The 27383-nt window shown below is 47.0% G+C and overlaps 1 protein-coding gene across 1 annotated transcript in view; it reads right to left on the minus strand.

Moving 5' to 3' along the window:
* THBS4 (thrombospondin 4) overlaps positions 1-27383 on the minus strand; it is a 51372-nt gene that overhangs the window by 3660 nt on the left and 20329 nt on the right. The window contains exons 3-20 of the mRNA XM_061158086.1: positions 23658-23905; positions 21239-21347; positions 20776-20858; positions 20363-20414; positions 19940-20142; positions 18136-18273; positions 15839-15907; positions 13186-13338; positions 10073-10177; positions 9391-9498; positions 8925-9084; positions 7393-7511; positions 6468-6520; positions 3686-3879; positions 2625-2803; positions 1076-1124; positions 782-978; positions 13-185 (exon numbers count right to left, since the gene is read on the minus strand). Coding sequence (XP_061014069.1) covers positions 13-185; positions 782-978; positions 1076-1124; positions 2625-2803; positions 3686-3879; positions 6468-6520; positions 7393-7511; positions 8925-9084; positions 9391-9498; positions 10073-10177; positions 13186-13338; positions 15839-15907; positions 18136-18273; positions 19940-20142; positions 20363-20414; positions 20776-20858; positions 21239-21347; positions 23658-23905 — 2392 coding nt within the window. The remainder of the gene's footprint in view (positions 1-12; positions 186-781; positions 979-1075; positions 1125-2624; positions 2804-3685; positions 3880-6467; positions 6521-7392; positions 7512-8924; positions 9085-9390; positions 9499-10072; positions 10178-13185; positions 13339-15838; positions 15908-18135; positions 18274-19939; positions 20143-20362; positions 20415-20775; positions 20859-21238; positions 21348-23657; positions 23906-27383) is intronic.

The following is a 27383-nucleotide window of genomic DNA, read 5'->3' on the forward strand; positions in this document are numbered from 1 at the left end:
TGCAGCGCCTACCTGATGTAGCCCACCTGGGGCCGGTGCTGCAGGAACCAGCGGTAGGACACCTTGTCCTTCCAGCCCACGTTCCTGGAGTCCTTCCACAGCAGCCGGACCTGGTCACTGGTGTCCCCCGTGTGCCACAGCGAGTTGCGGAGATGCTCCCCTGGACCCGTCTTGGACTTCACGGCCTGGACAACGACATGAGCAAGGTCTTAGATGCACAGACCACACCTGCATCCCACATCCCTGGGGTGGTGATGGGGCCGGGATTCATGGGTGCAACCTGGCGGCCTTGAATATGGACACAAGGCGTAAACACTTCAATGCCGTTTCTACTGTGGTCATCCCCAACCTTCAGTAATCAGCACCGGCCGGTATTCCACTAACTTGGTCCATGCTTTCCCTGCTGTAAGCCCCATCGCTCCCCACATTTGGCCAAGGAGGTCTCTGAGCTCTGCCTTTCCTCCCAGCAGGAGTGACGGACGTAGCTTCCCAGCCCTCCTGTACAAAGCTGGCCACCCCGAGGAAACACATTAGTCAGTTTCCAAGGGGAGTGTGCCCGAAGATGTACCCCTAAATCTTCCCTACCTCTGGGGTTGGACGTTCTCACCCAGAGGGGAGCATGCAGCTCCTATGGAGAAGTGAAGGCATGGCCCCCTGGATGGGCTCCAGAGTTCCCAGATTTGAGCACAAATGCATCCATTTCTTAATGAATAAATGCCATATGGGAGAACACAGAATTTAAAAGGAGGGTGAAGGGCCCAGAAGAAAGGGAGATGAGTACCTTGAGCTGAATGCCAGGTTCCGCGACAGCTCGGAACGGGGTGGCCTGCCAGTATGTCTGCTCTGTCTGCTTCCACATGACCACGTAGAAGCTGGAGCTGTCCTGGTAACCAAAGATGAAGCCAGCATAGTCATCGTCCGTCTGGGTGTTGACGTGGAAGGTCCCTTCGAAGTCAACTCCGTTAAAAGCCGTATACCCTGTAAAGATCAAAACAGATGAGAAAAACAGACAAGCCACGTGGGTAGCTGGAAAGAGTGAATTCCACACAAGAGGTGACTGAGGCCCTGGACATACCCACTGCCAGGCCGGGATCGCTGTTCATGGTCTGCACGATCTCCATGCCCTGCAGACAGAAATGCAGGAGTTAAGATTAACCTCAGAGGGGATGGAATAAGCTCCAGGAAGCTCAGATTCTCTGGCATCACTGGTGAGCAGTCAGTGATGTCTGAGCTCCATGTAAAGATTTCACTATCTGAAGAACTGCCCTATCTTGTTATGTGCTCAAAGAAAGCATATACTTTTCAACAAAACAAAACCTCAATGCTGACTAGAAACAGTTTTGCTAAAACTGTCACTTGAGTTGACTCAACAGACTCTTAGAGAACATACGCTTTAAATTTTTTAAGTTTTAATTGGAGAATAATTGCTTTACAACACTGCTGGTTTCTGCCATGTTGTTGCTGTTCAGTCGCTAAGTCGTGTCCGACTCTTTGCGACCCCGTGGACTGTAGCCCGCCACCCTCCTCTGTCCATGAGATCTTCCAGGCGAGAATACTGGAGTGGGTTGCCACTTCCTTCTCCAGGTTTCTGCCATACAACAACATGAATCAGCTGTAAGTACACATATGTCCCCTCCCTCTTGAGCCTCCCACCCCAGACCCCTCCTCCCACCCCTCGGCTGCCAGAACATGGGGTCGAGCTGTGTCATACAGCACCTTCCCCTAGCTATCTACCTCACACATGGCAATATATGTTTCAGGGCTATTCTGTTTGCCCCACCTTCTTCCCTCGCTGTGTCCACAAGTCTGTTCTCTATGTCTGTGTCTCTGCTCCTGCCCTGCAAATAGGTTCAGCAGTAACCATTTTTCTAGCCACAAAAAGGGACAAATTTGAGTCAGTTGAACTGAGGTAAATGAACCTAGAGCCCGTTATACAGAGTGAAGTCAGAAAGAGAAAAACCAATGTCGTATATTAATACATACACATGCTTTTTAATGAAAGTGACCCACTGGGTAACACTGGAAAATCTACTAAGCCTCTCTGTGCCTGCCTTCTTTAGTTTCACAAGGAGGAGAACACACAGGAGCCCCTGCTGCAGAGACTGGGGGCATGGGTCTAGGGTCAGACTGCCTAGGTCCCAAATCCAGCAATCTCAGCTGCTGACCTGCCATGCTACCGTGAGGAATCAGTCCAGCTTTGTAAGACTCGAGCTCAACATCTGTAAAATGAGTCTAGTTAAAGTGCTCCGTCAACAGGACTGTTGTGGGGAATAAATGCGACATGGGAGAGCGCCTGGCTCACGGTCGGCACCCTCTGAATAACCTACTTCTCTCAGGAGGGCCTGTGCTGGGGGAGGAACTGGGAGACTGGGTTTGACACCTACACAGCAGTGGTGCTGCGTGTGAACCGGAGAACTGGGGAGAACCCGCTCAGGGAACTCTACTCACACCTGCCTGGGAAGGAGGGCCAGAGGGAGGGGATGTGTGTGCCTGCGTGACCCGCTTCGCTCTACAGCAGCAGCTAACACGACATTATAAAGCAACCACTCTCCAATAAAAACCAGTTTTAAAAAAGCCTGTGTTGAGAGGCAAAGCGGAGCCATCGCCAGCCCCGTGGCACTCACCTGGTTGAGGACCACCCAGTTGGGGTCGATCTGGGCATCCCCTTCAGGGTCCAGGACCACGGTCTGATAGGCCCTGAAGTCGGTCAGGGTGACCTCTGCGTTCTCTGGGCACACGTCTATCCGATCAATGACCTGGTCCTGGTCAAAGTCGGCCTCACAGATGTCTCCCACTCCGTCACCTGAGGGAATGGAGGAGGGGAGCTGGGTAATGCCCACCATCCCCACGCCACCCCCTCTGTGGCAGGAGCCAAAGAGAGCCCAGCGCTAGGGCTAGGTCCTCAGCCTGCGTGGAGAGAGAAGTCCTGCAGTCAGCTGTGGCTGAGCCGGCCCCAGGGTCCTCGTGGTGGGTGGGTGAACCCCGCTGCAGGTGGTCAGAAGGACGTCCCAGTGGCAGCGTGAGGGTATCTGTTCAAAGCTGACCTGACAAGAAACCCTGGGTGGCCTCTAGGACAGGCATCTCACTTAAGACAGGTGGGTCTTAAGTCTGACCTTACGTAAGCAAATGTCTGCAGTACTGTCTGGACTATGACACAGAAAAAGCAGGGAAATCATGGCCACCAGACACTCTCTCAGAATAATTTACAGTGACCTTAGGCTGAATCTAGCTCAGAGTGTCTTTTGTCCAGCTAACAGGATGGTATTAGTATTAAAACTTGAATTTGCATACTTGGCAAGGGCATGCCCTTGCTAGCTCACCACTGCGCTTACCACCGTGCTCACAACTCTGCCATCTCCCTTCCAGCTCTGTGCACACCTCTCCCCTGAGGGCATCAGAGCCTGTGAACCCCACCCCAGACTGTGCTGCTCTGGCCTCCTCTCCCTCCTGCTCCCGCTGGGACCCTGGTGAAAGGTATGGGCAAGCCCCAAGGGGGAGCGCCTGGTTGCTTCCCGGCCCCGTGTGGTCTCAGCCCAGGGCTGTGCCCTTCTCTGACAGCTGGAGGCGGGTGACTCCCAGGGCTCTCCTGGCCACACGAGCGGTGGCTGCCCAGAGACGCAGGGCCCGGACCGAGGTGGGCCACCACGAGCCTGGCTGAAGGGAGCCCCGGACCGAGCCCGCTCACTGTTCCTGTCCTCCTGGGCGGGGTTGGGGACCAGCCGGCAGTTGTCGGGTCCGGGGGGGACCAGGTCTGGGATGCCGTCGTTGTCATCATCATCGTCACACTCGTCTCCTATCCCATCCTTGTCAGTGTCCAGCTGGGCGCTGTTGATGACAGTGGGACAGTTGTCTGTGCTGTCCTGGTGCCCATCTCCGTCGCTGTGGGAGAAAGGAGGGAGGGTCTATGTCACGGCTCAGCAGGGGACAAGAGGAGGCCAGTTTTTAGGAGGGGGAGTTTGGGTTTGGTCTTTTATCAAACTTCCCTGGTGGCTCAGATGGTAAAGAATCTGCCTGCAATGCAAGAAACCCAGGTTCGATCCCTGGGTTGGGAAGATCCCCTGGAGGGCATGGTAACCCACTCCAGTACTCTTGCCCGGAGGATCCCATGGACAGAGGAGCCTGGCAGGCTGCAGTCCTTGGGGTCACAGAGTCAGACACGACTGAGTGACTTTCACAGGTCCTTAGATAAGGCTGCCTTATGGGCCTCAGAGACCGTTTCCTACTTCCGCGACCTGTTGAAAACAAGATCTTTTCTATTCAAAATAAGGGTCAATTTCTGTGATTCTGTGACCAGATGCTCCTTTCAGTCCCTGGCACAACTACGATTCCTGGCAGAGACTCTGGGAGGGGAAGCGAGGGAGGGGCGGGGGGGCCAAAGTGCTGGCTGAGAGCCCTGGCTCAGCCGTGCGCCTGCCCGTGGCCCCAGCACGACACGTGGCGCCCCGTGGCTCGGCATCCCCCTCTGTACCACGCGGACAGTAACAGCCTGCCTCGCAGGCTTGAGGACTGAAGGCTGATTAGGATAGTGCATATTACATATTTATACATGAAAAACCACTTCCAGGGGCCTGGCCCTTGGGAGGCCCTGGGGTGTCTCCTTTTCTAATACTCTTCACCATGCCTGGCCAGTAGACCCGAGAAGCTTCAGCTGTGAATGCACAAGGAGAAGTGGACGTCAACATACTTTTCAGTCTCTGAGTCTCGATTTCTTCCCAGGCCTGCTGGCCACCAGGGGAAGTGTGTGCCCTGTCCCCAGGCTTCCCTGAGTGGATAGTGGCCTCCTATGGCTACTCTGGATTAGAGCAGATATTCCTTTCACCAGTTCTACCCATGGCCCACCCTGGGCTAGCAACTACCCCCACGATGGGGTGGGAAAAGGAGGCCAGGGACCAGTGCGTGCCCTTCAGGCCAAGTTTCCCAGATGGGTCCCAGGGAAAGTGAGGTCGGCTCCAACAGTGGGATTCCTGGGCCTGTGGCAGGGTGTTTTCCAAAACATAAGCCTGAGCTATTGCCGTCAGCATCCATGCCATATAGCCCTGAACATTTTTATGCAAAACCAAGCAGTTTCTGTCCTCAAGTCTGTGGGAATTAAAATGTAGCAAATGAGTCATTTATTTTAGGCACATTCTAGAGGGTGGTGGGACAGGATATTTTAGAAAGCACTCAGATGGCAATCAGAGTGCAGGATGACCTGCAACAGGGAACATTCGTGATGTTCATCACCGAGGGAAGATGTCAGGGTACCAGTCCCACCCTCCACTCAACAACGGAGATGTCCTGTGTCAGCCTGTCACAGACTTGCCTCTCCTCACGCTGTGGGAACAATAATACGTCACTTACTATTTTCTGCAGGTCACCCAGGGGCCAGTACTGCGCTGGGAGCTTTACCTACATTATCTTTCATTTGCACCATCACTTTTAAGATGCATGCAATTATCTCTACTTTGCAGATGAAGAAGCTGAGACTCAGACTGAGAAGTAAGCTGACGTTCACTGAGCCAGCATGTACTCTGCGGCACATGGATGGAGATGGGGCTTGACAGGGTCAATCCGTGAGCAACGCTGGGCTTCAGCGCTGCTGGCTGTAGGGCAGCCTCTTAGGAGAGGCTGAGGAGGTAAGCTACCTTGTTCCCTTTGCCTTTCAGACCCTTTTCCCTCCCTCATCCCTGTCCTGCTGCCCCTATGATTCCCTACGGAGATGACAGGGTCCAGAGCCTCGGACTGCAGGTGCCTCTAGCAGAGCTGCCCATGTCTATGTTTTTGATGTTCTTATAGCATCTGATCCAGCTCTCTGTCCTAATATAGGCCTCCATCTATGTGGGACTAGAAGGGCTGACAACATTCATTTGCATAGAACAATTCCACCCAAGAAAAGAAAACTGAATGAAAAAATTCCAGAGACAATGAAATCACAAAGATCTCTCAGCAGACTGGCAGCTCTCTATTTGGGGATGATGGTGAAGCTTCCCTGAGCTGAAAGAATATGTAATAGCGAAAGAGCTAATATCCATGCAACAGAAACTGTGATATGTACTTTCCATAAAATTAACTCAACCTTCACAATAGTCCTAAGAGCTACATTCCACTTTTAGCCCCATTTTACAGATGAGCAAATGGAGGCACAGAGAGATGGGCAGCTGCTGTGTAAGGTTAGCTGATGTGTAAGTGGAGAACTGGGATTTCCATCCAGGTGTGTTGCTCCAGAGTCCATCTCTAACGAGGGATGCCACACTGCCTCTCCTGTGATAGAGTCTCAGTTGCTTGAGTGCCTCGTGGCCCCTCCTGATACAGTCACCTCCCCCATCCACAGAGGTGCAGTGACCCTGATCAAAGACAGAGCTATTGCTCCTCTGGCAACTCAATCTACCCAGAGAGCCCCCAAAGCATGGCAGCAGCAGAAAGCTCTGAGAGAGAAACTCTCTCTGAATTTTTCATCTGGTCCGATGCAGTTGGGAGACGTGCCATACCTGTCCTGATTGGTGTCACAGGAGTCCCCAACCAGATCGTTATCCACGTCAGACTGCAAAGGGAACAGAATGTGTTATTTATCCCTAGGCCTGCACAGAATGTTCCGGAGAAGGCAGACCTGGCCCATCATCACTGGATCTCAGGAATTATTTCTTTGAAATTGAGGTGGTGCAAACTGCAAAAGGACAAGACCATATTGGTGTAGGCACAATGCTGAATTTTCAAAAAAGTCTTCCAAAATATCAAGCTCCAAGGTTGAGCTGCCTACACACCAGATGAGCTGACTGGAAAAGGGCGCCGGGGCAGTGTGGTGGCAGGTGCACACGCGGCCCTCTGGCACGGGTCGGAAGGGAGCCAACCACGGACATGAGGATGAGGCAAGCAGGTTTTGCTTTGCGTCTGCATTTTGGAGTGGAGCCAGAATGGGAGTGAGTCAGAGGGCAACAATGACGACCCTTTCCTAGGACTTTCAAAATACGTGATACATCAGACCCAAGGATCCAGACAGGAAGGAGGAAGAGAGAAGAGAAACTACACATCGCTGATTGAACCTAATCTGAAAGGTTCATACACAGGGGTTTGGGGATGAAAAACGGACATGAGGCTCCCCATGGTTAATTTCCATTACATTTTCCTTTCAGCAGAAAAAAAGCTTGTTCTGGGCATCCTTAGACTCCTATGACTGACCTCAGAGGGACTCTACAGCCTGTGAGATGAGTCAGAGGGCCCCAGATGTCCTGCAGTGTCCTTCCCATCACCCCCAGGCCTACGTATCCAACAGTATCACCTCTGCTGTTAGGAGGAAGGCAGCAGCAGCAAACGGGGCTGGTGGGCTCTGCTGGCTTCTTCCAGACGCTGGTCTTAATGTGCATCTTTGCACGGGGTGCTCAGCCTGGGTTTCGGCTTCCCCTGGGTCCTACTAACCTGGTTCGGGTTGCTGACCTCAGGACAGCTGTCACAGGCGTCCCCCACCCCATCACCATCTCTGTCTTCTTGGTCACGATTGGGAACTTTCTGGCAGTTGTCCAGGATGTTTTTTATTCCTGCAAGAGAGGAATGCTTCCCTGAGTCAGGCGAACGTCACAGAAAGATCTGGAGCACAGACTCTCAGGGGCTGTCGCCATCAGGCCAGCACGCGAGGAGTGGCATCCGCCCAGGCCATCCCCGGGGAGCACCACCTCTTACAGCAGTTATCTGCCGTGTGTGCATGCTCAGTCATGTCTAATTCTCTGTGACCCCCATGGACTGCAGCCCCCTCAGGCTCCTCTGCCCATGGGATGTTCCAGGCAAGAATACTGGAGTGGGGAGCTATTCCCTTCTCCAGGGGTGCAGTTATCGTGAAGTAACATCAAAGGATGGATTCTGGGAGGCTCGAAAACGAACAGTGACTTGAGGCATTTATCCAGTGAGTTAGAATCTGTCCAAGGTGTCGAGGGCTATCACTGTGACCAGATGAGGCATCAAGAGGGCCAACCCTGGGGAGGGAGGAGCTTGTGGGTCTGTTACTACCAGGGCCCCAGGGCTTGGGTGGTGGTGGGCTGGAGTCAGGCCCCTCATACCATTTCTCCCCAGCTTCCTGTTCAATTGTGTCATCTCCTCTTGGTACCTTGGAACCAGGGATGGTGGGAGTGGTATTTACATCATGGAAATGCAAATGCTACAACTCAGGGCCTTTTCTGTTCATTTTGCTGAGCTGGTTTACCAGCTGTCAGGCTTATAGAAGGTAAGGTTGCATTTTAGAGAGGTGTGGATTTTCTGGAGTAGGGTGTTGGTGGGTATAGTATATTTCTAAAAGGATATTCCTTCAAGGTCCTGTGATGTGATATGTTTTTCAGAAATGATCGGATCCAGCCTATACTTTGATGACAGTCATCTATGTTTTATGGGAGCTATACAGAAACAAATGTCCTTCCCCATGGCCTGTGGAGCTCTAGAACTGTCCTCCAGGGGTGCCACTCACACAGACCAAAGTATGAGGCCCTTCAGTGGACCCTAGAGCTGGCTGATGGCAGCCACCTCCCTTTCCACTCTCTGGGAAAAGACCTGATTCTCTGCGTGAGGAGCCTGACCTGCGGCTGCAGCGCTTGACCCGGCTCCGCCCCTCTCCCTCAATCTTCTACTTCTCAGGCTCTTACGCTTGAGAAGGATGGTGGGAGGGTGGAGGCTGTAGTCTGAGAAGAAGATGTCCTCCAAAGATACAGCCTTGACAAGACACTGCTTGAAGGGATTCCTACAGCTTCTGGCAATGACGTCGAGTTCCTGGAGCATGAAGGTTATTCAACATGAGAGAAATAAGTAGACAAAAATAAGTGGACCTGGGGTCCCCCAGGCTCAGGCTGTGTAGAACCACCCAGAGCAGGAAGGCCTTCAGAATCAGTCATTCTATTCCTGCTCCTGAGAACAAGGAGAAAAGCACAGATAGGTCCCGAGGAAAAGACAGAGCGAGGCAAACCCACCGTCCCCATCCATGTCGTCATCACAGGCATCGCCTTTCCCATCCCCGTCGGTGTCTTTCTGGTCGTTATTCAGCACGTTCCGGCAGTTATCACAGGCATCCCCGAAGATGTCTTTGTCACTGTTCCTCTGGTCCACGTTGTGGGTCAGGACACAGTTATCCTAGAGGATCCCGAGACCGACATTGACTGAGACCCCCCGTGTGCCTGGTCCTGTGGTGGATGCCAGTCAACCTCCTCCCACCCCACCCCCCTGCCACGGGCATGAGATGTCAGACCCCAGGTGGGCAAAGCTCCTCAGTTTTGTATTTTAAACATTTCGGAATCTCAGAATAAAAAGTTACAGTGCCATGGAAACACAGGCGTGGAAACGGACATTTGGGATGATTCATATAAACAGTGAACTTCACGGACTTTCCTCTACCACCTCTGGCCATTCCCAGGCCCTCCCAGCAAAGCAGGTGCCTACCTGCTCATTCAGGATCCCGTCCCCATCAGCGTCCTCATCGCAGGCGTCTCCAATGCCATCCCTGTCTGCATCCTCTTGGCCAGAATTTGGCACATACTTGCAGTTGTCCTAAGTTGGAGAAACACAGCTCAGGGGGACATCTACGTTTGTCTTTTTTTCAGCTTTATTGAGGTATTTTAACTGACAAAATTGCAAGACATTTAAAATGTATAATGTGATGATTTGATACATGGTGTCTATTGTGAAGTGATTCCTCCACTGAGTTCATTAACGTATCTGTCACCTCACATATTTATCCCCATCTTTTTTTTGCTGAGAACATGTAAGTTCTACCCTTAGCAAATTTCAAGCATACAATACAGTGTTAACTACATTAGATCCACAGATCTTATTCACCTCATAATGGACAATTTGTACCCGTTTACCAACTTCTCCCCATTTCCCCACCCCATCTCCATCTAAATCAAAAACTTTCTGACCTCAACACACTCTGTACCTATCTGACTTTACTGTCAATGGCCGTTTTGCTACATTTGAGATGCAGCTACTTTAAAAATACAATTCTGAATGGAACCCACAGAACCTCTCCCCCATATAAGATGAGGCTTTGGAAAGTCACAGAGCGAGTCTGTATATGTGCTTGCATGTGTGTGAACGTGTTTCTCCTGCTCGTCCCCCTCACCTTTTTGCAGTTTCTGGCAGAGCATGGCAGTTCTTCATCAGGGTAACTGTCAATGTCCACATCCTTTCCACAGATGTAGCCGTCCCCAGCCCAGCCGACCCCACACTGTGAAGACAAAAGCCTGTCAAGAGCCCAGGCGTTGAGCCTGGTGGGAGGCTGGGGTTTACAAGGGCCTCTGCTCCTGTGCACAGGCCCAGAGGGCGGGCCCAGAGCCAGGAGGCTTTGTTGGTAGGATTTTAAAACTATTAAGCTGTGTTTTGAATATTGTAGTCTAATGGTTCAAAATTCAAAAGATACAAAGGCAGAGTGAATGTTCCTTCCTGCTCCTGGGCTCAGGAATCCAGGCAATTCACTCTTATGAATCCTTTCAGAGACACGCTGGGCAAAGACCAGCAAACATATATTCTTTTCCTTTTTTTTGTCCTTTAGCACAACTGGTAGCACACACATATACTACTCTGCACCTTGATTTTTAAAAATTAACATTACATCTTGGGACTCTGTCCATATCACTGCATGCAGATGTATTATACATAAATTGGAATGCATGCACCTTAATTCAACCAGTCCCCTACTGATGGGTGTCAAGTCGTTAAAAACTTTTTCTATTGCAAACAATGCTGCCACAAAGAATTCTAGTAAATTTGTCCTTCTGCACATTTGACAAATTCCAGTATATTTGACCTTCTGGTTTCTTAGTGTGAAATTCCTGGTTCAAAGGGTATTTATTTGTATTAATATTTGTAATTTGGGATTATTATCAAAACATTCTGCAATGGAAATAAATGCACACATGGGGAGAGAGGCTGTTGAGGCACTTTGCTTATCATCCTGGTGCCATATCTCTGTATCTAATGGTCTTCTAGATCATCTTCCACCATGCGGGGAACCTTTCAAGGTGCTTAACCTCTATTCATATCCCCTAACAGGAGAAGGTTCCCACAGGTGTATTGCTGGGTCTGTGCATTCTCTATTTTTCTGAAAAAGTCTACCCAAGTTCTCTGCCACCACCAGCTGCTGAGAGAAAGCCTTCAATGCTAGTAGAATAGGCATTAAAGTAACAGTTATTCCAGACCAGACTCTATAGGCATTTTCTCCAGTCCTTACAGTGATGGTGCAAGGTCATCATTACCCAATTTTACAAAAGAGTCAACTTAGAGCAGCGAAGTCCCTTGCCCAAGGTCTCAGGGCTGGGACTTGAACTCAAGACTGTCCCAGTTCAATGTCTTCTGCCATATGTATTTGGTTAACATGAGTTATCCCCCTCATATCCATATCCTAATGGGCCTGCTTAAAAGATGAATGATAAACCTAAGAGAAAGGCAATCCTTCCGTAAGGGTGTCCAGGGTGTGAGGTGGTAGCTGGGAGCTCAGCCCAGGAGCAGGATAGGGACCGGAAGGGACAGGTAGAACAGAAGGAACAAGGGACAAGGGGGCCTGGTAAGTGACAAGGAACCAGTGAGGTGGGGGGACAGAGGTGGGGTAAGAGTCTGGAGAACAGAGTCAGGGCCAAGGGAAAAGAAACTTGACATGAGTTAATGTTAAATTTCCTGCCCTCATTAATCAAAATAAGGTGATTTAAGACCAGTGACTTCCTAGGCTGCAGCCTGTCTCTTCTCAATCACGTGCACCCCTCTTCTGCAACCAGAAGCATGAAAGGCAGGGTTCCAAAGACACCCCTCCCGTAACTACCCCTATTTCCATTCAGTTGTTTCAGCAGGGCCTTTAGAAGGCCTGGAAAGTACAGCCATGGGGGTATCGTCCTTGACTCATTTTAATGAAGAAAAAATTTCCTCTACGAACAAATACGTTTTTAATGAGCCAGTTTCTGACAGATTAAATTATTTTAGTAGTCACTCCAAGTGTATTAATCCTTCACCATCTGTCGCTGTGCCTTATTACAAATTCAAAAACACATTAAGAGCCCCATCACCCACCATCCCAGGGGAATCGTTAATTTGTTCACAAAAGATGAGGATTTAAACATAGATATATGCTTGCCTCTCAATGGGAATAAACATGCCCCATTGATAGGAATTAAAGAAATCGTTGGTTTTTTTCTGCCCCTTCAACCCAGCTTGTTCCCTCGTCAGTACCTTGTACAAATTACTTGTACCACTGGAGAGAGGGCATGGCATTACAGTTATTTTTAACTTGGTTTTGCTTCTCCTCATTCGTCCTATTTGAAAGCCATGTGCTCACAGTAGAAAATTTTGAGAACAAAAAGTAAAGAAGTCCGAGGTATGAAGAAGAAGGGAGAAGTCTCCCAGAATCCATCCTGCTGTTCAGGCTGACTGCTACACCAGACTCTAAGGGGCCTGATCCCCAGGGAGGAAGGAGGAAGTGAACAGCTGAAGATGGATTATTTAGCCATGTCTAGAACTGAACTGAACTGAACTGAGAAGCCCTCCACTCCCGTCCCAGGACTCTGGGGCTGGGGGTTTGGGGACAGATGGCAGTAACAAGCTCCATTCCTCACCAAGGGCCCGCCCTACACCTGAGTGGTGGGAGACCCTCGTGAGGCTGAAGTGCTCTGCCCTCTTCCCCGGCCTCCCCTCCCCAGGCAGTTCCTGGGCCAGGAGATGCACGGGAAGGAGGAGCAGCTCCTCCTGAGCCTGGCAGAGACGGGCAAAGAACAGCGGGTGCTGGGGAAGATGGAGGCTTCACTCCCAGGGCAGTTCATCTCCTGGAGTGTTAGGCCAGACTTGGAAACTGGACGTCCTCGGGGCAAGGACAACGAGGAAGGGCAGTGTGCTCATGAAAACCAGCAGCTTATTGAGGGACTAGTCGAGGGAAGGCGTCTCCCCCGGTCCTGGGGCTCACCTCCTGGGCCTCCCACAAAGGGTGTATGGGAGCTGGGGCTCCACCACCAACATGCCCAAGAAGATGGTATTGACCCACGGCCAAGAGAGCAAAGGTGGCTGATGGTTAGGTGACTTCAGATTGCTCCCCCAAAACTTCAGCTGACTGAAGTTTTGACCACATCCTTCGTTTATTTTGATGGAATTGCTTTCGTTTTTGAGTGCTTTTACTCTGAAGCAAGCAGAAACCAGAGAGGGGTGGTGGTTCAAAGGGAAGATGGAAAACAACAAAGCAAGTAGCAGATGACTTACCACGCACGTCACATCCCCCTGCCTCTCTTCGATGCACTGGGCGTTCACACTGCAAGGGTTCAGTTCTGGATCCCTGCAGTTTCTTTCCATTTTGCATCCCCTCATCTGATCACCGATGTACCCTGGTTTGCAAGGCCCACAGCGATAAGATCCCTGCAAGGAGCAGAGCGAGACGATGAGCCGGGGGCTCGGCCCTGGGAGCAAAGGGCCTGTGATGGAGTCTATTTGTATGTGGACTTGATGATGCCAGGACCAAGTGAGCCCCATGCCGGCCTCTGTTGTGTGTGTCTTATAACATCGTGTGAATGTTGAGGGAGACACTAGCAGACTGGAAGCCACAGCCAGCCACAGAGATATGAGAGGATAGAACCAAAGGCAGAAGAAGGCTGGCCGGCGAGCCACTTGGTCTTGCCAGCTCCACTGTGGAGGGCCAGGAGGAAAGGGGTGAAAACCTAATGAAGTCCTGAGAGGTGGACAGAGAGAATTTACTTTGGGGACAAAGGATATGGCTTGGTTAAAAGGCAAGTTAGAAAAAAATTTTTAATGTTCATTTAAAAAAAAAACTCAAGTGATGAACAGAGAAATGTCGGTGGCCTAGCACTGAGGATTTTTGATGAGGTGGGCTGGTGTGGAAGAAACCTGGCAAATGAGCTGTCAGGTCCATTGGGATAGCACTTCCAAGGCAAGCCTGACTTTTTTTTTAAGACAGCTTTACTAAGATAGAATTTACATACCGTGAAAGACACCCATGTAAAGTATACAATTCAGTGATTTTAGTCACTCACAACTCCTTAATCACTAAGTGCAGAAGATGCTCTCCAGTGATTTTTTTAAAATATTTATTTGGCTGTGCAGGGACTTAGCTGTGGCATACACAATCTTCAGTTGTGGCATGTGGGATCCAGTTCTCTGACCAGATATAGAACCCAGGCCCTCTGCATTGGGAACATGGAGTCTTAGCCACTGGACCACCAAGGAAGTTTTTTTTTTTTTTTTTGCTGCACCACAGGGCTTGTGGGATCTTAGTTCCTTAACCAGGGATTGAACCCAGGCCCTGGAAGAGACCTAACCATTGGACTGCCAGGAAATTCCCTCCAGTGATATTTCTTGGTCTGTTAGCCTCCCTGGACCATGGCCTTTGGTCACTTCTCTCCTTTTCTTTGCTCCTCTGCTCATCTTCCTTCGCCTACTTGTTCATTTTTGAGGTTCTCTAGAGTTCTACTTTCTAGACAATTCCATTGCCTACTTTTCTTCTCCTGGGGTGGCTTTAGTTATTATGTTCATGTCAGTGTCTCCCAGATCTATTTCTGCAGACTAGCTTTCTCCTGGTAAAAAGCTAAGAAGCAGTAAGTCCCAGTATATTAGCAGGCAGAGTCATGAATAAAAACGGTTCTGCAGGTGAACTGGACATGTGTGGTCTTCGCCTAATTATTTCACTTTACTGTGCCTCAGTTCCTTCAGCTGTAAAATGGGAATAATGATAGTGCCTACCGACAGATTGTTGTAAGGATTAAAATAAATGGCAATATTTATAAAATGCTTTGACATATAAGGAAACTAGGAACCTAGAGATTACAAACCTTTCCCAGGAACATACTCTAAGTGAGAAGCAGTGATATTGTTGTTTGGTTGCTCAGTCATGTCTGACTCTTTCCGACCCATGGACTGTAGCCCACCAGGCTCCTCGGTCCATGGGATTTCTGAGGCAAGAGTATGTGGAGAGGGTTGCTATTTCCTCCTCCAGGGGATCTTCTGACCCAGGGATTGAACCCACATCTCCTTCACTGGCAGGTGGATTTTTTTTTAACCGCTGAACCACCAGGGAAGCGAGAAGCAACAGTAGCTGAAGCCACTAGTTCTTTCCTTACAGTCTACTCGGCTACATCTATCATCTTGGAAACAGTCAACAGGAACTTCCAGAAATAAAACCCTTTTCCAAAGAGTTAAAATTTAGACCCCTAAGTGTTAAGCAGTTTAATACAAATGACTTTTGAGAAGTTCTGTAAAAACAATGAATACCATTTGGGAATTGTCACCAGTAAAGTGCCTATTCTGGAATACTGAACTATAAATACAAACTAAAAACCTCTTCCTATTTAAAAAAATATAAGAATGATAATATTTTATTAAATAAGCTCATCCAGAAGCCCAACACTGCAACTTTGAGAGATGATAAAGAATAAGTTTGGCATTTTGAAAATTAATATTTTGGACATGCTACTCTTGCTTGTGAGATCTTAGTTACCAGACCACGGACTGAACCTGTGCCCTCAGCATTGAAAACACACAGTCCTAACCACTGGACTGTCAGGGAATTCCATTATAAAGTTATTCCTATATAAAAAATTACTTATCAATTACTCTTACAGTAAAACCTTTTTCAGTATAAAACTTTTTATCTTTTGGCCATGCTGCATAGCATGTGGGATCTTAGTTCCTCAACCATGGATTGAACCTGCACCCCCTGCATTGAAAGTGTCGAGATTTAACCACTGAACCACCAAAGAAGCCCCTCAGCACAAACTTTTGTCCTCATTTGCAAATCAAATATATTATACCCATATGTTCTCTACTGCCCTGGGGTTATGATTTATAGATACACACTTGTTTTAATCACTGGTCATCAATAACAAGAGCCATGAAACATACTTACCAAAGTGTTAATACAGATAGAATTGAGAACACATGCTCCGTTTCGACACTCATCAATATCAGTGCAAACCTAGTGTGGAAGAGTTGAAAGAGGCACACTGTTTAAGTAGACAGGCAAATACATTTTGCTTTGTTTTGACATCTTTGGTTGAAGCGACAACATGGACTTTCAGAGTGGCTGGTCATCAGAGCACTGTTTTAGCCATCTCCCTGTGTTTGCACTGGTCTGGGCTCAACCTAATGCCAAGTGACAGTTGACTCCCTGGTATTTAAAGTTGTTCAGAAACTTAACCTGATTAATCTGCTCCACAACCTCAGGAAGGTTCCACTTTACCCTGCCTGGGGCTCATGTACTTCTTCCACCCAAGGATTCCTATCTTTATTCAGTTCTGAAAAACCCTTAGTTCCCCTCTGCTCCTGTTCCTTCTTTGTAACTACACTTAAACAAATATTAGACTTTCTTAATCTCTTTTGACTCTTAACCTCTCATCCCTGTTTTCCATATTTTTCTTTCTCTGTGCTATATTCCAGATGATTTCCTTAGATATACCTTGTAGACAATAAATTCCCTGCTAGCTGTTTTGCTCATCTATTTTATTTTTTATGTCAGTTATTATATTTTTCACTGAATAAATTTTACTTGGTTATTTTTTCAAACCTGACTACATGTATTTTTTCTTCATTGCCCTATCCCTTAACTATGGTATCTATTTTTTCCTTTTTCTCCTTCTGAACTCATTTTATATTTGTCATATCTCCTCAGGGTAGCTTCTTTATGTAAATTACATTTTTGTTTATAAGTGTATTCTTAGTGGCCTTGCTTTTGCTTGAGAGTGTCCCACGGGCCCTAAGTTTTGGAGTCTCTTCACAAAGTGGTATCAGCCAGGGCCCTGGGGATTTTACTGCTCCAAGGCTAATTTTTATGTCAATTTTGGGGCTTGTTTCTGCATTCAATCTGTAACACAGATTCAGAGTTCACGACTTTATGTTGTACAACCTCGGAGCTTTGATTTGCTGTGGGGAACCATGATTTGCTGTCAACCATTTCCCAAAACTGACATCAAGCTTCCTGTTGCTTTGCAGGGGGATGGCTAGGGAAGTTTTTTCATCTCCTTGTAAGGAGGAGGGTAGCTCTCTGAGGCTTCTGGCTTTCTTCAGGGGTACCAGGTCTTTCCAAAAGTATCTGCTATACCCACATAGTGCATGAACCCCAGTGTCCCATTTGGGGGGCCTATACCCATCTCCCATCCCCCATGAGCTGCTGTGGCATCAGCTTCCATCCACAGCTCTGAGTCTGAGTTCCCACTTTGCTTCTAGAACCTGCACATTTCCTTGTATTTCTTTTGATATTGGTCATGCATTAAAATTTGTTGTTAAATGTTAGCAAGTTGGCTCCCTTCGACTAGAGTTCCTTCTGCCATACTGGAAATCCACTGGAAGGGCTCCTTCCTAGCTGACATAAGGCACCTTCTATTTCTTTTTGTCTGTTTCCCTTGGCTTAATCTTGACAATTCTGTCTTTACAGAAGAGGAAATAAAGCTTTAGGTCATTACTCTAATGACTTCTTGCTATCCCTGTGTGTCTAGCTTGGTTCCTTTTTCCAGCCTAAAAAATGATGCCCTCTAGAATTCTTTGATAGGCAGCTAGGAAATAATGAACCTCTGTCCTCTTCAAAGCTAATAATTTCCCTAAGGTAGTAAAATATATTTATAGACCAACCATTTTTAAGTGCTGAATACATCAGAAAGAATTTCATAGTCAGTTAGTTAAATAATGACCAGGATATAGTAGAACATCGGGAAATAAATGGAGACTGTCACAAACTGCTCAAGAGATTTTTGGCAATTTATGGCTGGTATAAGAAGGAAGGGGGGTTTCCCCGAGGGATTATTTCTACTCTTGAAATCCTCTCATCTCTAAAACAGCTTCTGATCAGCAACAATGACTCTATAGAAGTGACCTAATTTTTCAAAGCTTTTATTTGTTTCCCCAGTTCTTAAGTTATTGTGTCACTAATCGTTCAAACGGCTACCAACAAAATAAGCCTGGATCCAGCCACATATCCAGTTTTACCGCCTTCACTGCTTTTCTAAAGATACTCGATGATCCCAGTTGACTAGCTGGCTCCTCACCAGCCTTTATGGACATGTATATTCAGAAATGAGTTGGAAAAGCCTGCTAATGTGCCCATAGTGCCTGAGGACATTTCACACGCCCTTGTGGAATGGAAAGAGATGGGAATGAACCAAAGGTTTCCTGTTGGCGATTAAAGATCAAAAGACCACCACTTCAGCCCACCTGCTTATTTGTCTTGGCGAAATTGATCCCAACGCCCTGCATCATGGGCCCCGTGAAGCCCACTGGGCAGGCATCACATCTGAAGCCAGGAGCCAGGTTTACACAGCGCACGCCAGGGTAGCAGGGGTGGTATTTGCACTAGAGAGAAACAAAAATTCAGTCTGTAGCCACACAGAGAACACACACTCAAATGTCCATTCGTCTCTTTGCACAAACTTGTGGAATCACTTAACTATCCATTTTTTGATGGCTGAAATGATCAAAGGCAATAAAGGCTTCCAATTTCATAGTGACTCACAGAATCCCTGACCCACATGGCCTGGAGGGTGCCTTGTTGTGAGCTTCACTATAGTATAGAATGAAGCACAGCTGAGTGGAAAGGGTCCTAATGTTAACCAGTCTACCTCCCAGGGCAAACTCCCTGATATTCTAACTTGGGAATTTAAAAATGTCTGGGAGAGAAAAATGCTCCTGGACCACTTGTCAGGTGGACATTGAGTCCAAAGGCATTATTAAAGCAACTACTCAAAGAAAAAGACCTTGAGAAGATCAAGCCAGGGCAGTTGTCATTTCTTCAGTAAGATGTGATTCATCAGGGGCTGTTCCTGACTTTGTACCCTATGAAGCCCATGGCTATTCCAAGGCTCTCACAGTCTAGGAGATTCATTCTGACTTTTTTTTTTTTAAACCACTTCGACTAATGTAAAAAACATGACCACTTCCGGCCCTTTCAAAAGAAGGAAAATTCCAGTTCACAGATAAGATCCACATGCAGTTCTGTGAAACATGTGCAGATGCTCTTCCAAAGGAGGGATAACTAGAAATCAGTTTAGTTGCTTACTACCTGGGGAGGTAATCGGCTACCACAAGTCCGTAGGATGCCTGTACATAAGCTAAGCTCCTTCCAGCCTTCCTCTGGCCTGAAAGTGTGAAAGTGTTAGTTGCTCACTTGTGACCGACTCTTTGTGACCCCGTGGACTATAATCTGCCAGGCTCCTCTGTCCATGGGATTCTCCAGGCAAGAATACTGGAGTGGATGGCCATTCCCTTGCCCAGGGGATCTTCCTGACCCAGTGATTGAATCCTGTGCGTTGAATCCCCTGCACTGCTGGTAGATTCTTTACCATCTGAGCCACCAGGGAAGCCCACCTTTGCCCTGATGAAAGGACAAAGGCACACGCTGGGTCAGCCTTGCCACAGGTTATGAACACTGCATTGAGACTGGACCAGTGATTGGATAACTATAGTCCTGAAACAATCTCTGTCAGAGGCTTTGCCAGTTGGCCAAAACAGCCTGTATTTGCCGTATGTGTCTTTCTGGCTCTGTCTCTGGGCACTTTTGGTTACTCACAGATTATGGGGCCTCCTCAAAAGGTCTTGTTGGTTTGAGATTCCTCTCACTCCTCCATTGAGGAAGCCTGAAGAAATCAGTGGCAACCCCTAAAGTATATACCCTTACCCAGATGGTTCCCTTTCCACATTCACAAGCGTACAATAAACATCACAGTAGTCCCAGAGACTGCTTATAAGAATCAGCGGTAGAGTCGAAGGCTGAAATCTCAGCATTGCAGCGACACGCACCACCGCGGTGGGAAGCCCAGACAGGAGGTACAGTGATGGCGGCCACAACTGCAGGTCGCGTTTCCGCCTCCCCACCACTCACGGGTCTCTCTAGATTCCCGAGGGAGTCGTTTTTATGTGGCCTGGAGGACAACCCAAGTCAGCCCTCAGTCATGGACCCGGCTTCCCTTCCCGTAAGCCGTAGGATGGATGCGATACGGAGGCTGTCGAGCTGAGTGTTTACCTCATCCACGTCGGAACAGGCGATCCCGTTTCCGGTGTAGCCCTCGGGGCAGGGTCCGCACTGAAAGCCGTCCCTGGTGTCGGTGCACCGCACGCCGCGGAAACACGGGTTGGAATCACAGCGGCGCACTGGGGGTGTCGGGGATGCCGCGGGTACCACGGGCACCAGGGTGTTGGGGGTTGGAGACTGAAAGCTGAGCGGGCCTAGACAAAAACCATCATCCACATGTTTCTAAACCACCGGGAAAACAGAGCTGATACAGGATGTGGCTCAGCTGCCCGGTGGCTTTCTTTTCCCTTGCCTCCACCTCGGTGCCAAACCTCCACAAACCGCAGCCGGCGGGGCCTCACCCACCCAGGCCCTTCAGCAGTCCGCACGGGCTTGTCCAACTCAGAACATGCCAGTTACTAGAAAAGCACTTACCGCAAGCCTGGCATTCGGCTATGGTGTTTCGCAAAAATGATGTTTCCTTGACCTTTAGAAATGGGAAGGGGAAAAAAAAAGATGGAAAAGGAGTACCTGATGTATAATCCAGGAATGAAAGAATCCATGAGTGGCAAACTATTAAACAGAACCTAAAGGAATGTTAACACAGCCCTGGGTGGCTCCCATTCTGCCTGGAGCCCCATTCTGCCTGGAGCCCCATTCTGCCTGGAGCCCTGGTGTGTTTATCACCCTGTGGCCCCCCATTCTCAGAGCCCTTCCAGCAGAGCCCCAGGGCGGGAGGCTGCATGGGGCCACCTGAGGTCTGGCTCCAGGCCCTTCCCTGCCTTATCAGCTCCAACAGAGAGCGTCTCTGTTACAGGGCTTTTCTGATGGTCCATCCAGCTTGTTACCTGCTGTCTCAGAAGATCCTTCACCTCTCCCAGTAGCTGGTTTAGCTGTGACATCTGCCCCAAGAACTGCCGATTAAAGTCTCCTATAGGAACAGCAGAAGGAAAGGAGCATCAGAAGGTGACAGCTATTTCTATAGGGACTCAAAAACAAATTATTTCCTAGAGAATTATCATGATGAAAAACTCAGGGTATGAGAATTTAACATGGGGTAAGATTCATATAATTCGCCTAAAAAATAGTGATAATGATGCTGCTGCTCTAGTCCAAATTCCTATGAGTTATACAAATACAAGTGTGATGAAGATACCTCTTGCCCTGGACTTTGGCACAAAAGCCTGATTTCTGTAGACACACCCTATAGGACTGCCCTGCTGACAGCCCACCCTTCGGGGACAGGACCCAGCCCATGACGGGCCTAGGGGTTTATTGCTGGAGGTGAGCAAACGGCCCGAGCACACACACCTGTGTTTGTGGTGGCCAGTGGCTCGCTCTGCTGCAGAAAGCAGTCTTGCAGGCTGGCCACCTGGATCAGCGAGCCTCTCACCACCAGCTTCAGCTCTTCCAAAGAGTCCTGGAAGAAATTGGATTCATACCACACATTGCTGATGCCATTCAAAAGCCAGTGGGCATGCAGACTCACAATTTTCATAACACAGTAGGCCTGAATACTTGGACTCTGACATCTTACATAATTTTGTGGGTTTGCATTTTTTCTTGAAGCCCGCGAGCCCTGCCCTTCTGACTGAAGCAAATATGGAAGCAGCCAGCAGCTTAGGAGAGTGCTGGCATCCAGTGTGGTCTGAGAGTTCATCAAGGTGACTTGGAGAAAAGAAAAGGCCCTTTTCCTTCATGGTAAACAAGTTCTTTTGTGGTAGGAGCCTCTTAAGAATTGTGTGTTTATGGAGTTTAGATTGGAATGAGTAAGACATTGATCCCAATTTTAAACACTATTATTTTTAGGATGTCTTGGCTCCAGGTTTTAGCAAAGTCTCCGGTTTCCTTGAATTATGAGAAAGAATACATAGTATATTCTATGATGTACATTTTTGTACGTTTTCATATATTTTCACATTACTGGATGACAGCAGTCATTCATTGTTAGTCAAGTTAATTTTCTCACCCCTTAATTTTGTAGCTTTTACCTGTACCCATTATTTTATACACAGATGATAGAAAACGTTTATGTTAACTGCTGATGTGAGGTCTTCATCCTCATTTTAGAAATGAGCATGCTGACGATTTTCAGAGGGACTCTGCTTTTCAATTTAGTTAAGATGTATGCAACACACACACACACAAAAAGATGTATGCAACATGTTTTATGTAACAGATATTGTGTTGGAACCAGACCATAAGTTCTATGAAGGCCATGACTATTTTGCCAACTATGGGATACCTAGTGCCTAGAATGTGCATATTGACTGACTGACTGAGTAAATGAGAAGATGAATATGAAGATAGAGCATTGTGGTCCTTGCTGACAATCGAAGGAAGTAGAATCCGGGGGGAAAAAAACCAAAAATTCCATCTATTTCTGATGACCTTGGCTTTTAGAAATTGACTTATTTGGTGGTAGATACTAATTTCTGAAATAGTGACATAATTTCTTACTGTCATTCTGACTATCTGGGATACTTTGGGGATTCAGAAATAAAATTTAGCATATCTCCTCATTTTTTTTTCTCTTTCCATAAATCTACACTAAATATATATATGTATATATATATATATACATATATATATATCTTTCTCTCACTCTCCAAATGTAGATTTCAGTCTTGAAATTTCTGCTTGAAAATGGTCTCTATATTTTAAGCACAAATTCTAGTATCTGATTCATAGTTTTTATATTATTATCTAAAGTTTCTCAGCATTCCTAGTTATAACCAAAATTGCTGTTTATAACCTGCTTCTTTGTACAAAGGGCTCAGAACACCTTGGTACTGGGTTGGCCAAAAAGCTCATTCAGATTTTTCCCATAACATTGTGCAGAAAAACCCAAATCAACTTTTTGGCCAACACTATACAAGCATATATAAATAAGTTAAAACACATATAATAAAGTAATGAAACAGAAATGGAAAATTGTGATTGTGATAAATAAGACAACAATATGGGCCACAGTGGATGAACACGGTTATTGATTTTGGCACTGACTTCCATATCAGATGAAATTCAGGAACTATGACCAATTATAGTAATTATTGGAAAAGACAAAGAATACTAATTATTTATAGGAAATGGAGTATTTCCTCCATTTCCTATAAATAATAAAATGATATTTTGTTTTTTAACAAAATTATAGAAGGAATATATGTGGCAATTTCTACAGTAGGTGCAAGGATATAATGGAAAAAATACCACCAACTAAAACAGAAGACAGAAGTGATGTGATATGTAAGGCCTCGTGGAATTAAGTTGGCAATAAGGTTCTTTTTGTTAGAGATGCTCTAGTAAGACCTATGGAAAATGTTGTTACTGGTGTTTGGCAAGTTCCAATCATTCTTTTTTACTTCTATTAAAAAATTATACTTTTATGAAAGATTAAAAATAGATCTTACAGCAATAAGATAGTTTAAAAGTTTTTGCTATTCCTTTTCTACTTTATAATTATATGCCCAAAGTCACCACTTATCCAAATGAGTTGTAGCTCTCAATTTTGACTTCACATTAGAATCAGTATTTTTAAAAGGACTGATGCCGAGGCACCACCTCCATAGACTGATTTGTCTGGAGGGTGAGCCATCTAGCAGTTGGTTTTTAAGTGCAGTAAGTGGTTCTAATATGCAATCAGAATTAGACCCATTCTTGACCTCAGCCCAGTCTTCTGCATTCTCAGAAACCATCTTTCCACTTTGCAGAATGGTCTGTGGGTTCTTACGTGTGCCTTCCTCTGGAAAGTCCTCAGTTCCACAGCCTCGGGACTCTGGGCGAGGCCGGAAAAGGCTCTGGGGAGGTTGTGGATGGAGTCCACTCGGGTGCAGTCCAGGAACAGCTCCACGGAGCCGGCACCCCGGTGCAGGTTGGTCAGTCTCAGCAGCAGCCTGTGCCTCCTGCCGTCAGCCAGCTGCAGGTTGTTGAAAACCACCAAGTGAATCCTCCCGTCGTTCTTCAGGTAACGGAGGACGGCTGGAAGCAAGCACCGACCAGTGAATGATGAGAGAAGGGAAGAGGGGCTGGCTCTGTGCCCAACAGCCTCCAGGTGACAATGACAAGCCCAGGTCATCGGAAAGATGCACGCAAGTCAGAACCATAAATGTTCAACGTTTTGTGTGCACTGGCCACCCACTGTTGCTGGGGATGTTTCGTGCTCATGAAAAGAGATGATAAGTAGTAAATTTGAAAACAAACAATATAATTTCAGATAATGATGAATACACTGAACAAGCAGAACACAGTGAAAGTCAATGAACATCCGAGTGAGCTCCTGAGGGCATGAATTCATTAATTCTCCAACACTTCCTGAGCACTACTATGGGGATGGGTGCTGCCCTTCATTGTCTTAAACATTTATATTCTATTCATAGCAACCCTATGAAACTGGAATTAACTACAGGTGAGGAAAGTGAAGCTCAGATAAGTGAAGTAACTTGCTCAAGGATATAGTAAGTGACAGCACTAGAATTTAAAGCCGAGTGTGGTTTATTCCATGGCTAAAGAATGCTAGGCCTGGATGGGGTTTTGTAAGCATATGTTGAATCAGGTGTAATCCGCTGTATTATCCCTCAGTAAAAACTATTTTCAAATTTTAACAATGCTCAGTTAGAAAACCAAAGGTATCCATGGAAGCAAAAGAAAGACTCCATGGGAGATCCACTGCCTTACATAAGAAGATATTCTCAGTATCATGTTGAGTGAAAAAAAGTTACGGGTCAGTATAGGTTCGCTCCAAAAAAAAAACTATGTGTGTATGTACATACAGTATACACACAGATACAGAAAATTAGAAAATATTTGTATGGTCATTTCTGGGTGCCTGGTGATATGTGTTTCTTTTTTCTTCATTTTCATTGTCTGATTTTTCTACACAAGAAACTTATGCATTACTTATATAATACAAAAAAAGTTAAAAAAAAAAAAAAAAAAGAATTCCACATGTAAAGCCAGAGTGTGCTACAATCAATCTGTATGATTCACAGCAAGCAACTGGGACCATCTCTCTTTGGGCGCCTCTTCTGTGAGGTGTAAATGCCAACTTGGTGCTGCCCAGGCAGGAATACCTGTTTACGCTGTGGAATTGCCAGAGAAAACAATCACCACTTTGAAATTTAACGGTGTTTTTGAAGACTTCCTCCAAATACACTCGACTTTCTAGGTTGATTTCCCCACCCTTCTACAATCTGACTAGATTTTCTTTTCCATTTGACCATGGCTAGAGGGGGGCCAGTTGGCATCTGGGTCCGTGGTATAGAGAGAAGCCAGGAGGCGCCAGGAGATCTTCCCTCATGCCCGTGGGACCACCACCACTTGCTTACTGAGAGAGAACTGGTGAGACCCGGCAGGACAGACTGCCTAGAAGGCCTTTCTATGACTATAGAACAACACTATGCTTCTGAAGCAAAGTATTGGTAAGACTGAAATGTGGAATGAGGAAAGAAAATAGACGTGGGTAGACATTCTTGAGGTATTTTAAATATGGGATACAACAGTACTTTTGCCCCTTTTTTAATATTGTTGAGAATTTATAATAGTAACAGCATGGCTTGAAATTTGAGGCATAAAGTACACAAAAGAGGGGGTAAATTGAGCCCAAACATATGCACTAATTCAATATTTTAAAACCTCCACTCCTTTACTTTTGAAATAGTTTTGTAAATCCCCAGCATTTTTACAGGCCAATGAAAACACCACTCAGACCACCAAACCTCAACCCGGTCACAGACACATACATACTCAGGATCTCCTTATTTTCCTTTCGGCCACAACCTCTGTTCCTCATATTAACGGTTTAAGAGGATACGTAAAGTAGCTTAAAACAAATACTCGTGGTTTTTCTCCCCAACTGAGATTTCTGGTGGAATTCAAAGGAGACATATTTTAGCGGACCTCTTGCCTGTTTTTAGCAGGCCTTCCAGGCCATGTGGGTCATGATTTATTTTCATAACTGAATTGCTAAGTTTAATTTTACAAATACTACCTAGTGGAGTAATTTCCACCTAACAGGTGCACATTAAATGTTGCTGAATATGAACTTTCAATGAATAATTAGATGACTGCATTGAAAGCTTTTCACATATAAATCGAAAAGTTTAGAGTGGCAATTTAACATCTACTGCAGACAGCCAAACCTGCTATTGTGTTCACGCTGTCTTTTAAGGGCATTCCACACTTCTGCCTTGCTTGGCGTTGCAGTGCAATGCTGAATTAGGTTCCTCCCGCTCCCAGATCTTGCAACAAGAGCAAGAGGGGGAGAAAAAAAGGAAAAGAATTATGGAAACTACCCTCTTCGCAAGGTCTGTTAGCAGAAAAATTATCAAGTGCTTCGACATTTACTATTCTTCACACTTGATCCAATAATTCTCATTTTGCTTATGGCTTTCATTTTTCTTTTTTATTGCAAGTTCCTTACTTCAGTGCTTCTGTACTTATTTTAGCTTCAGAGCAGTAACATTTCCCAGAGGGTCGACAGGCACCTGCTCAAAAAACACGTATCCCCCCCAGTCATACCGAGGCTAGAGACAGACTCAGCAAGCCAGGAGGCCACAGCCTGGGACCTTGCCCGAGCTGCTTCAGCAGCAGCACCGGCAGGAGGGAGAGAGCAGACCCAGCTCCCATCTTCGCTCTCCGTCCCCTCACCAGTGCTCACCTCACCCCGTCTTAGCCCCCTCCCCTCCACACATACACACGCAGGGGAGCATCGCAGAGGGGAGAACACCAGTTGGCCAGTAGGACATCACTGCGCCTCCAGAAGGAATGCAGTCAGGCCCGGGAGCTGGGAGGAGCAGTCTTCCTTCGCTGCATCCCACCCCTGCCCCTCAGCACCCCAGGGAGCACTGCACTCAGGAAAGCAGCCGTCACTGGGGACAGCTCTGCTTCTTCAGCTGAGGCACATTCCGTTCTGCTTGTTTCTCACGGAAACAAGTTAGCCTGGTGATTCCAACCTGCTTCTCTCTCAGGATGAGCACCAAGAACCCGTCTGATTAGAACCAAAGGCTGCGGGTCTTCAAACACGTTTCTGTCTCTACGCTGTTCCATCTCTGGGTTTCTCTGCCAGATTCCTGACTCATCTTCCTGCTCAGGGTCTTTTCCTGTGCAGTTTTTCTGGACGGACAGCTTGAGATGCCTACACAACTATTCTGATCAAACGACTACCTTCTCAGTGCAACAAACAAGTGAGCCAATGGAATCCTTCACCAGCTCCCTAGTGGTTCCCAGTTAACGTTTAACTTATCCCAGGACTGGCCTAACCTTCTAGCCACCTTCCATTCTGCTGATGACTGCCAAGCTGAACAACATGTTTTAACAACCCGTTTTCACGCCTCTCTAGCTTTTTCCAGCCTCTCTCATCCTTTTCTTTCTGTGCAGAATGTTCTCTTCTCCCTCCCTCTCCTTCCTACTCCATCACTGCTACAAATCGAAAGCCAGGATCCAGCTCAAATGCACCTGA

Source organism: Dama dama, chromosome 12 (genome assembly GCF_033118175.1).
Source record: "Dama dama isolate Ldn47 chromosome 12, ASM3311817v1, whole genome shotgun sequence".
NCBI classification, from domain to species: domain Eukaryota; kingdom Metazoa; phylum Chordata; class Mammalia; order Artiodactyla; family Cervidae; genus Dama; species Dama dama.